The sequence below is a fragment of the Nipponia nippon genome, unplaced genomic scaffold, assembly GCF_047370975.1.
Source record: "Nipponia nippon isolate SJK-2023a ecotype South Korea unplaced genomic scaffold, ASM4737097v1 scaffold_27, whole genome shotgun sequence".
Classification (NCBI taxonomy): domain Eukaryota; kingdom Metazoa; phylum Chordata; class Aves; order Pelecaniformes; family Threskiornithidae; genus Nipponia; species Nipponia nippon.
Window position 1 is genome coordinate 4,467,207 of NW_028262344.1, and position 13,966 is coordinate 4,481,172.

The 13,966-nt window shown below is 61.0% G+C and overlaps 2 protein-coding genes across 9 annotated transcripts in view; one reads left to right on the top strand and one right to left on the bottom strand.

The window, feature by feature from the left end:
* Window positions 1–7,565, bottom strand: part of NUDCD3 (NudC domain containing 3) — a 31,551-nt gene extending 23,986 nt beyond the window's left edge. For 4 of the 5 annotated variants that reach the window (XR_015705936.1, XR_015705937.1, XM_087762875.1 and 1 more), the window contains exons 1-2: window positions 7,299–7,565; window positions 4,383–4,690 (exon numbers count right to left, since the gene is read on the bottom strand). Coding sequence is in view for 3 of the 5 variants with exons in the window: in XM_087762875.1 (XP_087619001.1) it covers window positions 4,383–4,690; window positions 7,299–7,496 (506 nt within the window). In the remaining 2 variants the exon portion in view is untranslated. The remainder of the gene's footprint in view (window positions 1–4,382; window positions 4,691–7,298) is intronic. The other variant, XM_087762876.1, reaches the window with a different exon arrangement.
* Window positions 7,566–7,684: 119 nt separating this feature from the next.
* LOC148055050 (uncharacterized) lies at window positions 7,685–13,560 on the top strand. 4 transcript variants are annotated; one of them, XR_015705940.1, is made up of 6 exons: window positions 7,685–8,960; window positions 9,608–9,708; window positions 10,057–10,174; window positions 11,505–11,627; window positions 11,838–11,962; window positions 12,274–13,560. XR_015705940.1 is itself a non-coding variant. In XM_087762877.1 (6 exons), the coding sequence occupies exons 2-5, from the start codon at window positions 9,684–9,686 to the stop codon at window positions 11,598–11,600; spliced, it is 354 nt and encodes a 117-aa protein (XP_087619003.1). In that variant the 5' UTR covers window positions 7,685–8,960; window positions 9,608–9,683; the 3' UTR covers window positions 11,601–11,627; window positions 11,838–11,917. The 4 variants fall into 4 exon arrangements, 1 of the variants encoding a protein (XP_087619003.1); XR_015705939.1 differs by having other exon boundaries at window positions 7,685–8,605; window positions 8,856–8,960; window positions 11,838–12,280; XM_087762877.1 differs by lacking the exon at window positions 12,274–13,560 and adding an exon at window positions 10,830–10,944 and having other exon boundaries at window positions 11,838–11,917.
* The last annotated feature ends 406 nt before the right edge of the window (window positions 13,561–13,966 follow it).

Genomic DNA, 13,966 nt, shown 5'->3' on the forward strand with positions numbered 1-13,966 from the left:
GTCCCGTCGGTCCCGTTTGGAGCGCCGGGCACACCGCACACAGCGAGGCAGCCCGACCCGCGGCGTAGGGATGCTGCGGCTCCACGCCAGCCTGCTCTGACCCGAGCCATGGCCCTGCACAGGCAGGGCAGCGGGAGGACCAGCAGCTCCCACTGCCCCGGGGAAGGCAGAAGCCAGGCTGGAGTCACCTGGGGGGAAACCATCGTCTTTTGGGGGAACCCTTCAACACCTGTCCACCCCCAAAGATCCTTCTCTGGGAGACCTCACCCGCCTGACAATCAAATGCCCTGCTGCTCTTTCCAACGGGTCGTTCTCCCAAGGCCCAAGATGGTCTCTAACAGAGCACCCCAAACAGCCCAGTCCTGACCATGCCTGGCCGGAGCGCCCAGGAGAGACGCAAGGGCTGGATGGAGAAATACATGAAAGTGAGGCATTCACCATCACGCACAGGCTTCCAGAGCTGCCGCTCCGAGCCTCCTGCCACCGCCTGCGCACAGAATAACCCCCAGGATGGGGCTCACGGGACGTGGGGAGAGCATGGCCCCTGGTTCACCCTCAGAGAAAGAAAGAAGCAGAGGGGAGCCAGGAACCAGAGTCGGAAAGCACAAGCTGAGCGCCCAGGCCGGGCTGCGCAGTGCCACACGTGGGCTGCCGGGCTCTATTTTAAATGCTGTGTGGCAAATATATGCAGGATGAGATCCAAGCTGGGGGAAGGGGAGGGTGCTGGGCGGCGGAGGTGTTCAAAATTAGGAGCTGAGCTCAGGCGAGGATGGCTTCTGGGAGCAGATGGGGGAAGAGCCGGAGCTGGGGCCTGTGTGAGATGTGCAGCTGCCACGCCGGCCCCGGCCGCGCGCTCCCGGGATGAACAGCCCCGTGGCAGAGGGTGCGAGGGGGGCAGGCTCCCCTCTCCCTCCCGGCGAGGTGGGGAGAGCACGAGAGCCACGATGGCCGGGGAAGGATGGCGAGGAGGCCCAGGGCAGCTGCAAGCCAGGCTAAGAAGCCAGCTTCTTCAGCAGCACAACGGAGACCTCTGGTCCCCCTCGGCACTGCTCTTGACACATGGGTCACCCCAAAGACACCCCAGTCCCCAGCATGTTTACAGGGCAGCCTTCCTAGCGAAGGGGAACTGCATCGCCCGCGTTTCACAGGCAGGGAAGGTGAGGGATGCGGGGAGACCTGGCTGAGCCCCTCACAGAGCAAGGAACCAAGCCCTGCTACCCTCCTTGCCTGCAGGCAATCCTCCGCACCCGCAAAGCCAGCTCGATTCCGCTCTCCCCTTCCGCATCGACCCCGAAAAAGCTGCTACCATCTCGCTGCGCTTTGCAAGATGCTCACGAACGGCGCCCCAGCACCCGGGCGCACAGCGCGGCTCTGATGGGAGCTGGCAGATCTGGGATGGTACCTGCCCTACATTTACGGAGCAGTCAGGTTGACAGAATGAGCGAGTTTTTATATAGATTTTGGTGGCAGCGGTTTTCTTCATCGGCAGCGGGGCGGGGAGAGGAAGGGAGATGGAAAACATTTTCATTTAAGCTCTTTTCTGCATTCTTGCTGCCGGAGTCGCACATTATTCATGCGCCCCTCGTAACCAGGCTGGTGGCTCTGGGTTTTGCTCAGAAGGGGCTGTGCAGAATTAAGCAGCCGGTTAAATTATTAATAGTCTGTCGGGGGGTGCCCAGGCCGCCCGCTCCTGGTCCCCGCTGCCTTTTGGGGGGGCTCCAGTGCCCCCCAGAGGCACAGAAACCAACTACAGCCGTTTGACAAACCTGTTGGCCACTCTGCCCTACTTCGAGGCCAGACAGCCTGTTCTCCTGGCCTGGAAACCACCGGGCTGCGAAGCCTCGCTGGACGGGTCCTCCTGCGCCCAGTCTCACCCACCAGACACCCAAACTGGGCAGGCACCAAGGGGGCTGCGAGTGTTTTACCCCGCCAGAGTGCTTGGGGCAGCCGGAGCAGGCGCAGGCAGGAAGAGGAACGGGAGAAAAGCCCATCGGGCAGGGCAGAAGCTGCAGGGACACCTGTATTCAGCTGAAGGCACCTTCTTTTCACGGCTAGACCGGCGGGAGAGCTGCCACACGGGGCTTTGCGTTTGATGCCACATCTGCAGGCTGCAAAAGAGCATCCGAGCACCTGAAGTCTGTCAGGGGCCACTCTCTGGCTGCGCCAGGACAGCCACTGGAAGGGTGGAGGAAGCAAGGGCTGGGCTTTGCAGCGGGCTGAGCACGCAAGACCAGCTCTCCCCACCCGCAGCAGAAACTGTCCCCATCAGACACATCCTGCCCCCGCACCAACCCCCAGCTTCCTTCCTAATCCCTCCAGTTTCCTTCCCGCAGCCTTGACATCTGTTTTCAGGCAGCTAAATACCACTCGCAACGGCTGCTGCCCCCACAACAAAAGGCCCGAGTTGAAATTTCATGTGGCAGAACGCAACAAACGTGGACTGCAAGGGGGCACAAGCAGCTGGCACTCAGACCAGCCCCAGCTCCCTCCTGCTTGCGGCCTCCAGTCTCTCCCTCTCCTTTCCATTTAGGATAAAGCCGGGCTGGAAACACACGGGTCAGCACCAGGGCCACGCAGCCCAGCCGCAGAGACCTGCCAGCTCTAACAGGGCTTTTTTTGGCTCGTTAATTTTGCGCGAGGAGAGGTGTCAGACTGCCAGCCCCGGGGACAATCTTTCTTTCGCAGGACAGCTCCGGCACACGCAGCAGAACGTGGCTTTTCAGGTGATTTCATTTTTGGCTTCTGGCTTATTTTTATCCTGCGGGATGTATGTCAGACCGGTCGAGTTAAGTACGAGTCCTTCTCCTCTTTCCCATTGGATCGAGTTACTTGGCAGGCGCTTTGCCCAGGCGCAGCCGGCACCCTTCCCCTTCCACCCGATGGCTGCCGCGCTCGCGCCCTCCTGGAGCCGAGGCTGCAGGCTGCCACCCCGCCACAGTCCTGCTGCTTATCGCGTTCCACTGCCCCCAGGATGTCAGCCCTCAGACCATCCCTTCCACACGCCGAGGGCCAACAGCCCCCAGAGTCTAGCCTCTGGAGCCTCTCTGCCCCTCAGGGGCATCGGCCACCCCAGTCCTTCCAGAATGTGGGGCTCTCCCAGGAAAGCCTGCTTCTCTCCAGTGGCTTGCTCTCACCGCTGATGTCTAAACCTGGCCCCGAGGACAGGGATCACTGCCCCAAGCTGTCCTCCTCACCAAGCACCAGCGGGACAGTGGGGACGGGCCACAGCAAAGCCCCACGTACAACCAAGAAAGCAGCGGTGAGCGTGTGGGGTCAGCGCAGCCACCGCCTGGGGCTCTGACCACCAGAGACCCTGGGAGGAGATGGTGGTCTGCCGTGGCCTGCTTGCGGCATCCCTCCCCGAGGCGAGGCAAAGCCCTGACTCGGGCAGCGGGGAGACACAGGAGCTTGGAACTCAGCAGTGTGTGAGGCCCCAGGAGAAGGTGAGACAGCTTTGCCTCGGCTCGAGGTCAAGGTGACGCCCAGGGAAGGACGAGCGAACCCTGCACAGGTAAGCGGTTCATAAAGGCCATGCCGGCCTGCTGGAGCTCCCCTCCCGCTGCTCAGCGGACAGAGCCGAGCTGGAAGAGCCACTGATACCCTGGAAGGACTTTGAAACAAGGACATTTTTGGAAAAACCAAGGCTGCTTAGCCCTGTTTGAAAGCGACTGAGTCTGATGAAAGAACACCACTGAAGAGAAAACTCTTTGCAGCGCTTGATTGATCTTCAAAGTCGGTCCTACTCTGAGCAAAGGGTTGGGCCAGAGACCTCCGGAGGTCTCCAAACACATTTTTTGCGGCGCATATTTGATGCTGCGCCTGGCCTTGCTGCCTGCCCCACAGCCAGGCCTGCCCGCACTGACTCGCAGGTGCTGGGGGTATCTGTGCAAGCTCCTAGCTGGCTGCCGGGACATCTCACGGCACGCCAGGGGAGTCCGACACCGAATTTCTGTGAGAAAAGGGCTACAGGATGGTGCCAGGGTCTCCCAGAGCTGTGACAGACAGGACCATCAGCCCAGCCGCGCTACAGCGAGCACCAGAAAAGGGACGCTGCTCAACGCAGCCAGCGCAAGGAGAAGCCGCACGGACTGGCCCAGCTCTGCGGGGCTGCGCACAGGGACCTGCCACCTTCCCTGCTCAGAGCGGAGCAGGAGACACCAAACCGCCCGTAGGAGAACCAAGCCCTGCCCTCCCGTGGGGAATTGCACGACATCCCGGGCACAGGAGCCCACAAGGGAAATCCTCACAGCCTCCCGAAGGGCTGAGCGCCTGCAGAGGAGGGCCACCCACCCAAAAAGGGCTGCACGGCAGGACAGCGAACACCACCTCAGTGTTTTTGCCTCCCCCCTGCCAGGAGCATCAAGAAAGTAAGAGGCCCTTACGTGGGCAGTTCTGCTGGCCGGGGCTCTGCCGGGGCAGCGGCCGCCGGGGGCTCTGCCGACACGGGACTGGGGGCAGCGTCCTGGGCTACAGCCGAATCCTGCGTCCCCACAGCTCCCTCAGCATCCGGCGCGGGGACGTGCTCTGCTGTTGTCTCTACCTCAACCTCCTGAGCTGCAGGGGACAGTTTCACCCTCTCAGCGGCTGCGGCAGCCTCCTCCTCCTCTTCCTTCTTCCTTAGCTTCGCCTCCAGCTCTCGGCGCCTCTTCTCATCATCCTGCCGGGCCATCCGCTCAAATACTTTGAATGCCTGAAAGATAAAAAGCAAACCGAGCGGGTAGTCAAGCTGCCAAGCTCTGCCCGAGAAGGTGGGGGAGAAGGAGAGGAGAAGCATCGCACGGTTGGGGCACTTATTACTGTCCCTCCCTCTCTGGACACCACACGCCCCCCACTCCCTACACCGAGTTGCTTCAATCCCCAACAAAACCAGCCGCCGACTATTTCAAAACTCACACAGCCACGTTAAAGCCATCTCAGGAGAACGCCCCAGTTCCTGGGAGCCGCTTTGAAATCATTGAAATCCCTCTGCTGCTGGGAAAAGGGCTGGTTACTCCAGGGAAAAGCAATGAGCTCTGACTCCTGGCTGGGAAGGGGCCTTGGAGGGAGCCATCGCCCCTCACCCTGCATTCCAGCGCTCACCGAGGGGCTGTTTGGAAGCCCAAAGCTCAGACCAACCCTTTGAGGCACAAACGGGCTGAGCTGCCCCAGGAGAAGCTGGAGGACAGCTTATCTGCTGCTGGCTGAGCCTGAAGGGGCTCAGAGCTCTCTTAGCCGTCACAGGAGAAGGAGCAGAGTGACCTTATGTGGGGTTTTGAGCCAGAACTGACTGATTCAGGCCAAAAACATGCACTTGCTCAGAGAAAAGCCATCCCTCCTCAGGCCCAGAGGTGCAACAGGCAAGAAGGCTGCTGCCCAAGCCAGGGGCAGCAGGAGAAGGTGTAACCCCACCCTGCAGTTTGCTTCTAGCCGTGCCCGTCTAGCGCAGGCTGGGGGTTAAAAGTTAAACCCACAACTGAGGGATGCAGCCAAGGGAGGCACGGCCACCCGGGACCTGCGCCCACTCCTCGAAGGAGCTGAAGCTTCTCCCACCCAACTGCCAGGGCATTTGTCACAGTAAACACGTGCTGGAAAGCGAGTGAGCCTCGAACGCAGCCGTCCCTTGCTTCCTGGGAGTATTTCAGAGCCAGCTCCAGTGCTTCCAGTGGGAGACCAACCCTAAGCCCAGCCCGCGGCGCCACTCGACTGAGTCTTCCTCCAGGCACAGGAGGTGTACGGCAAAGGGACGCAGCGGCGGGAGGGCTCCCGCCATCGCAGCCGCAGCAGGACAGGAGCAGCTTTATGGTGGTGCGTGCTCATGCCCCTCACCCCAGGCTTCTTCGCCACACGGGGACCAGCCCGTGAGACAAGGACATGGGAGAGGCGAGCGCCGGGCACCGTCCCCGCTCCGTTTGCCTCTTTCTTTGCAATCGCTTTTACTCCGTGCGAAGCTGCGGTGCCCGGCCCCGGCTCCTTCTCCCCAGCCAAAGCCCAAGCTCAAGCCAGCCCCGCGTGGAGCGTGCAGAGTGACGGCTCGAAAGCATGTCCTTCCCCTGGGCTGCAGCCAAGCCGGGAGGGGGGCCGAGTCCCTTCCCAACTGCTCCCACACCCTCCCTTCGCTCCGCGTCCCTGCAGTTGCAGCTGCAAGGCCGCCCTGGCCAACACCGTTCTGGGGAATGAATCCCATTGCCGCAGCGCTGCGCCTCCCCCCTTGTGCCCAGGCCCAGAGCGGTCCCCGGGGTGCACACAAGACGGATCTCCCACTGCTGCTCCCCCGCTGCCGAGCAGTTCGGGCTCCACACTCTCCCCTCTGCGGTTTGAGACCTCCCTGGGCTCCCCGCTCGCCTGCAGAGCCCAGTACACTCCCACGGCAGGGGCTAATCCGGGGACATGGGGACACAGGGGGTGCTGAGGACCCCCTCGTCCCACCCCAGGGAGAGGAGCAGGGATCTCCCATCAGCCTGCGTCACCCCCTGGCCTGACAGGCCTGGGAAGGGACACTCGCTCGGTCTGAGCAGATGAACACCCCAAATCCAGCCTTACCCCTGGTTTTACGGGCTTGTTTCCTCCCTGCTAATAAAGATTAATGACAGCCCAGAACAGCCCCGAGTCAGAGACCTCCCGCGCCGCCCCAGCAGCAGCCGGGTGGCACAAACAGCAGGCCGGGGCTTTTGCCATCTCTCACCCACCACCGAGGCGAGCCGGGTGCTGGCCGTGAGCTCCCACTGAGCGGGCCCCAGCCAGCTCCCAAACGGCCCCCGGGGCCCCCACCTGCCCTCAGCCGCTCTCCAGGCTCCCTGCTCCCACGCCGGCAGCTCCCCAGGAGCCCGGCCTGTCCCCTGTGCCGCTGGCAGCCGCCCTCAGCCGGGGCCAAGCTCCGAGGGGGGGGATCACACCCCGGCTCTTTCCATGAGGGTCTCGCTAGCCCCCAGGGCTCCTCGTCCTTTGACGAGGGTGACGCCTCCCATCCAGCCATGCCAGCACCCACCCCCGCCAGGACACCTCTCCCGCCGCCTCCTCCCCCTCCCCGGGCACAGCCAGCTACCCGGGGGCTGCTGTGCTGCCCGGCCCCCCTCGCCCTGCCCCAGTCTCCACCGCAGCCGTCACAGAGCAGCCCCGGCCGTCCCGCTGGCAGACACCCGCCCAGCCCCGGGAGCGCGGCCCGCTCGGCTCGGACGGGACAAACACGGGCGGTGAGGCCCAGCGCCGGGGACAGCCAGCACGGCCGGGCCCCGTCACCCCCACAGTCCGCCCAGCACCACCGGCCCCGGGAGACCCTGAAGGCCGGGAGGGTGCAGCAGTCCCGGGCGCCCCGCCGGTACCTGGAGGGCCATGGCCTGCGCCGCGCCGGGAGGGAAGCCCAGGCGGTCCCCGGGCCGCAGGAGGAGGCGGTAGAAGTCGGTTTTGCGGTAGAGGAAGCCGAAGAGGACGCGCAGGAACTCCTCCACGTTCCCGACGTGCTGCAGGATCCCCAGCAGCGCCTGGTCGTACATGTCGGTGAGCGCGGCCGCGGCCTCCATGGCGGCTCCGGGCCCGCTGTCACGGCAACCGCGCCCGGCCGCGCTTCCGGTCCGCGCCTCGCCGTCCCCCGCACTTCCGGTCCCGGCCCCTTTCCGCGCCTCGGCCCGCCCGGAACCCGCGCCGCGCCGCGCCGTTCCGGCCGCCCCGACCGGCCCCCTCCGCCCTGCTGTGGTTCCCAGGGGACCCCCTGCCCCCCCCCCCCCGACACCCAGGGGACCCCCAGGCCCCCACTAAGTGGCAGCGGGACCCCCGGCTCCCCCCGATGGCACCCGCGCCCCCCACCTCACTTCCATTCCCTGGGGACCCGCAGGCCCCAGGGGCAGCAGCTCCCAAGCCCCGCGGCGCTGGGGTAGCCTCCGGGCTGGGCCCTGCCGCCCGCCGCCCCCTCAGGGCAGCCCCCGACGAAGCCTTTTCCCTCCAGCCGCGGGAAGGTTCGCGCTCCCGGGCTCCCGTCCTGCTGCGGGATTCAACCGCCCCGACATCTGCTGGGGACGTACCAGGGCAGGCCGTAGGCAACCCAGGAGGCTCCTGGAGCGCATGGAGGCCAACTTCGTAAGCCAAGTAGTAGCCCTACCAGAGGGGCTGCAGTACTGGACCTAGTGGTCACCAATGTAAGTGAGCTCATCGGTGACGTCAGGACTGGAGGCAGCCTCGGCTGTAGTGATCACGCGCTGGTAGAGTTCACAGTCCGGAGAGGTAAGGGTCGGGTGAAGAGCAGAGTCAGGACCCTGAATTTTAGGAAAGCAAACTTCCAGCTCTTCAAGGAGTCAATCAACAGGAAGCCCTGGGAAATGGCCCTCAGGGACGAGGGAGCAGAACAGAGCTGGCAGGTCTTCAAGGACGCTTGCCATAGGGCACAAGAGCTCTCGATCCCCAGGTGCAAGAAATCGGGCAAGGAAGGGAAGAGGCCGGCATGGCTGAGCCACAACCTGTGGGTCAAACTAAAGGACAAGAAGAGATTGCACAGGCAGTGGCAGAAGGGACTGGAATCTTGGGAAGAGTAGAGGGACGCTGCCCGGTTGTGTAAGGATGGCACCAGGAAGGCCAAGGCTCGGCTGGAGCTGAACCTGGTGAGGGATGCAAAGAATAATAAGAAGGGCTTCTACAGGTACGTCAACCAGAAAAGGAAGGTGGCTCTGTACAAATCTAGAGCGTGCATCAGGGAGGGACTGCTAGGGAGCCGCGGGGCTCTTGGCTGTGTCACACAGTTACCTGCCGGAGTCCTCCAAGGTGGCGAACAGCCTGGATGTGCTGGTTCAGAAAACTAGAGACCTTGCAGTGACTGCCGGCCATCTCTGTCACTGGATGCCAAGGGAAGGTGGAGCCCTTTCTTCCAGCTTGTGTCTGCTTCTTTCCAGGTTTGAGATTAAGCCACCCCCTGGAAGAATAGCCAAAGACTCTTCCCCCGCAGAGGGATCCAGGGAGGAAGAAGACTGTCCTACTCTTAAGCTGGGACTGAGCAGGTCTGCACCTCCGCTTGTCTGGGTGGTCACAAATCGCTCTTCTGGAGAGGCGTCTGCTTTCACAGTTGCCGGGAGCCCTCCTGACAAACGTCTCCGTCATCAAAATGGCCTCAAGTTGCGCCAGGGGAGGTTTGGGTTGGATATTCAGAAAAACTTCTTCACCGAAAGGGTTATCAAGCACGGAACAGGCTGCCCAGGGAAATGGTGGAGTCCCCATCCCTGGAGGGATTTAACAGACGGGTAGATGTGGTGCTTGAGGACACAGTTTAGTGGTGGGCTTGGCAGTGCTGGGTTAACGGTTGGACTCGATGATCTTAAAGGTCTTTTCTAACCTAAACAATCCTATGATTCTATGATAAAAGAGGCGTTCACCAAGCAAATTGACAGGGGCCAAGGAGTCAAAAGGGGAACAAGACAGTACAAAGAGGCCTGTGCGCAAGTGAGGCTCTTGGGGAAGAGGATGAGGGCAATGGGATGGTCTTGTACTCATGGGAGCAAGAGACTTCCGCTGGGCACGCTGTCTGTATTGGTGCTGAAAGGCAATTAGCGCATCTCATGGGCTGGCGTGTTCTGGCTGGACTGCAGGTTCACACCAGGGTTTTGTGAGACACTGCTGTCAGCATCATGCCTATTCACCTTCTTTCCAGTGAAGGGTTTAACCAGCTGTTATCCAGTCTGAGGGCAGCGTTCCAGTCTGAACAACAGTGAGACTTGGGAGAAGACATGGCTAAGAAACAAGCGAAAGAAGGTAAAGCAATGGACGAATCCTGACACAGGCTTGCAGGTTTCCTTACCACCAGGGGGTGGAAGCCAAGGCTACACAATGCATGCCCACTGGACCCAGTTGCAGCTGATCTGCGGAATGACACCTCCCCACTCCATCCCGTTATATCCCTAGTATATCTTGCCAAGCGCTCTTTCACTTGAGCCCCGTCAGAGAAGACCTAAGGCCTCCTGGGAAACGTGACCCCAAGGCCATCAGGATTACTGCCGTAGACAGTTTCCAACAGGACTGAGCAGCTCTGCCTGTGCTTCTTGTCTGAGCTGCCACAAAGACGCTGTTGTTCTGAGCCGGTTTCTCGTGTCTCACTTGCAGGGAGTCCTCCTGAGGAGAGCCTCCTTCGTCGAAGGAAGCTTTCCCCCGTGACGTTACCTGTGCTGAAAAGAAAGGATGGCAAGGGAGAGCAAGCCTTGGGAGCCAAGCCCCCAGAAAGGTGAGAGGCTTGGAGAAACACAGCGGGGCAGGGGTGTGCCCTTGTCCTTGGGGAGTGAGATGTTTATGATGGGCACGTTGCCTGCATCAGCTCTGGAAGGCTCTCTGGACGTGTCCCCAGGGTGGGCGTTTTCTTGCTGGAGGACAAGTGTTTGGTCGGGTTTTGTGAGACTCTTGTGTCAGCTTCTTGGTTCCAGGACTTGAGGATCTTCTTCTCGCTCCCCTTAGATGGCTGTGAACCCATCCCTGGTTTTAGGGAGGCACAATAATCTGCTGGGCAAAAGGAGATGGAGGTTTTCCTGCAGGAGATAACTTTTCTCCCTACAAGCCTGTCTCCTGCTTTCACACCGTGCCCCAGCAGCAAAGCCCCCTGCAGCCCCACGCCCAGCACAGTGACTACCAGACAGTCCTTCAAGTCATTGTCAGCTGGGGGCTCTGCAGGAGGCAGTCTTTTCAGATGATGCAAAAGGGCCCAGTCCTGAGCACCCTGAGCACCTCTTCCTCCGTGTAGGAGAAGGCAAGGAGCAGGCGACACATTTCTGCTGCCCAACCCCCTTCTGCTGCAGAGGCAGGTGCCCAACTCGCGAGCCTGTGCTCGCAAAGGAGATGCGAGTATATCTGGTGGAGTCCAAACTCTGCCCGCTCTGTATCTTTAGTGTGCTACCAGCGATTGAGGGGAGCTCTGTGCAGGAGGGCAAGAGCAAAACGACTCATCAAGGCAGGCAGAAAACTGAAATCCCTGCTTGCAAAGGCCATCGGAGAGTGGGGCAGGTACGTGATGTGGCCACATGTCACCACCGTGTCATAGGGAACAGTGGAGAAGTGCTGTTATGGCATTAGGAGCAGGACACTGCAGCCAGAAGGGCTCGGGACAAGGCACAGAAACCCCCCAGTACCTGATATTAATGCTGTCTGCACGTGTGCCTATGAACCCTGCAGGAGGTATGCTACCTGTGCATGCAGCAAGAGGAACGAAATCTCCGGGCAGCCTTGCTGGAAGAGAAGGAAAAGCAGGAAAGGGCCGAGCGGGCAGAACAGCAGGGCTGGCAGGCCAGCATGGCTGCCCTGAACGCCCAGGCACTGGCAGCACCTTCAGCCAGGCAGAGGAATGGCATTTCTTCAGCCAGGCAGGGCTGGGGGTGTGGAAGTCTGCAAGGCACGGCTGTGTTGTTTCCCCAAATTGTGGGGAATGTGGGGAAGCTGAGCTGGGCTGGGCTGAGCTGGGCTGGGCTGGGCTGGGCTGAGCTGGGCTGGGCTGGGCTGTGCAGGGACATTTCCTCTGGTGGCCCCTCCAGCCAAAACGCACTCTTTTTTTCCCCCTCGCATGACAGAGGAGAGCATGTGCTGTCTTGAAGTTGGCGGTTGACAAAACAGGGACAAAGGAGGATCTAGAAGAGAGACGAGATTACCTGGGAAGAAGTTCATAAAGAAGGAAACCAGGAGTTCCCCAGCAGGTAACTGCTGCGTCTCAGCTGCGCCACTTGGGAAGCCCAGCGAGCCCCTGGTCCGACCCCGACATCCCTGCGGGGACTTGCAGCTGTGATTCTCCTAATGCCTCCGCTAGGCCTGCAGCGTCCCTGCTGCAGCCCGCCATGGGGCTGGTGCTTTTGGGAGACAGACCCCTGCATTTGCCTGCTGCCTGAGAAGCCTCTCTTGCTTTTCAGAAATCGTACTGGCCCACTCCGCCAGCCTACATCAGGAGAAGGGAGTATGACAGAGAGCTCCAGGAGAGACGGGAGGTGTGGGGATGGGAACCAAAGCGTGTACCAGCGAAGATCTCACTGCAGCAGTAAGTGTGCACAGTTCCTGCCACGTCCTGGCGCCGTTTCGTGGCAGTGAGTCGGCACTGGGTCAAGGATCCCGACCCTGAGCTGTGGGGCTGGATAGAGCACCCTCCGATTTCTCCTGGCCTGGGAATGACATTGGTCAGCCCCTGCCTCCAGGTACCTCTCCGCAGCTCCAAGCGAGTGCTTAGGGCTTGTCCTGAGCTGCGGACGCTGGGTACCGATGGGACCACGGGTGCGCGGCCATGGGGCAGGGCTGGGGCAGGACGAGTCTCAGGGCACGACAGCAATTTTGTCTCTGCTTTTGCACCTCCAGATGAGGTGTTAGAGGTGGACAGAGCCCGGCGGGAAGAGCAGAAGGACAGGGAAGAGCAAAGCCCCTGCAGTGCTGGCAGCCAGAGCGCGTCTGGTTCCTCGGGTGCCTCTCTCCGAGCAGGGCTGGTGCTGTGCCCTCCTGTGCTGTCCCCAGCCAGCAGCAGGGGACGAGATGCACCGCCCAGGCTGGGTGGGAAGGTGCCAGGAGCTGCTGTTGCCTGGAGAAGACAAGAGAACCGACGCCTCCAGGGCACTGGAGACTCCCTGCCCCAACAGCCTGGGCAGCCCCAAGGGACATGTGGCACGTCAGAGCCCAGCCATGGCTGCTCCCAGAGGGAGCGACCAGCCTGTACCTGAGATGGATGTATCTATATTAAAAAGGTGCAAAGCCCAGGTGCGATCCCAGAGTGATTTGTAGGGGCAGGGTCCTGGCACCTACTGGTCCTGCAGGGTTGGGCAGCCAGTTGTGGCTGGTTCTGTGCTGCATGGCTGCTCGTCGTTACCAGTTTCGAGCAGGACCAAGGTCTCTTATCATCGTCCCCTGGCACTTGTCCCTCCAGCCCAGAGGTTCACCTTCCTCCTTCGAGAACCCGATGCTCGCAGTTCTTCCCATCTAAATAGCGTCTGTGCAGAAACACAACAGATGACCAGCCTCTTCTGGCTCTGTCTCCTCTCTCTATTACCTGGAGGACTCAGGACGCACCACTCTTGTTTAGCGCAGGTATTTTCAGAATTCAAAGCCAGCCCATTCTGGTTGCATCCAGCACGTAGCAGGCTCGTGCTTGAGTTCAGCACTCGGGGCTCAGGCATTCACAAGCTGAAATGCCCCTGTCAACTGCCTGAATGCCGACTGGTCAGCTGGATTCGGCTCCGTATTGAGATACCCAAGTACGGGCGTCTGAATAAAAGCCTACGTGGGAAGCAGGCTCTTAAACTCACAAGAGAGACTGGTCAAAGGGGAGGCAGTCAGTCCTGAGCCTGGCGACTGCAGCCTCAGCACTTGGGTCTGCGTGAGCATTCTGGAATGAGAGCCATGAATGGGGGCTCGGGAACATCTGAGAGATGCGCAGGGGTTGGTAGTTCTGCCCCAAGAACAGAGCCACCCCGTCCCAGAGGACAGACCTGGAAAGGATCAGGCACTTCTTGCGGCTCACATGCCTGTTGGACTCCCTGGCACGGCTAGGGAAGCTGGAGAAGTTGATCCTGCAGATATCCCTGGGTGAGTGAGATCCTCTTGAGATGGTCCCAGAGCAGGAACCAGCGCATGGGATGTGTGTCGGGTGCAGATGGTGGCAGCGTCACCCTAACTGTAATGGCCACAGTCAAGGCTTGCAAGGAGGAGCAAAACCTTTTCTTGGACCCGCTACTCTTAGATGGGAGGAGCAGGGAACTTCCCAGCCCGTGCACATTGCTCCTCAGGGCTCTGCCCAAACGCTTGTCTCCTTTCCCCAGCATCTGTAGGCCTTGTGAAACCAAATCCATCTATCTGCTCAGTCACTCCAGTTCCCTCTCACGGGACGACTGATGCTTCCAGGAGATGTTTTTTCCAAACCAGCTTGGTCGATTCAGGGAGCAGCAAGCGTGGGGCTGCCCCACAGGGGAGGATGAGCCTGGAGCTGGGGGTGGCCACAACGCTGGCCGTGCCCTCACCAGCAGGTATCTGAGCAGGACGGGCAGAGCAGCGTGTGGGCAGC

Coding starts and splice junctions, on each gene's coding strand:
- LOC148055050 (XM_087762877.1), top strand. CDS start 9,684: ATGGCTAAGAAACAAGCGAAAGAAG. Junction 9,709..10,056: donor TAAGAAACAAGCGAAAGAAG/GTAAAGCAATGG, acceptor TCTCACTTGCAG/GGAGTCCTCCTGAGGAGAGC. Junction 10,945..11,504: donor GCCATCGGAGAGTGGGGCAG/GTACGTGATGTG, acceptor CTCGCATGACAG/AGGAGAGCATGTGCTGTCTT.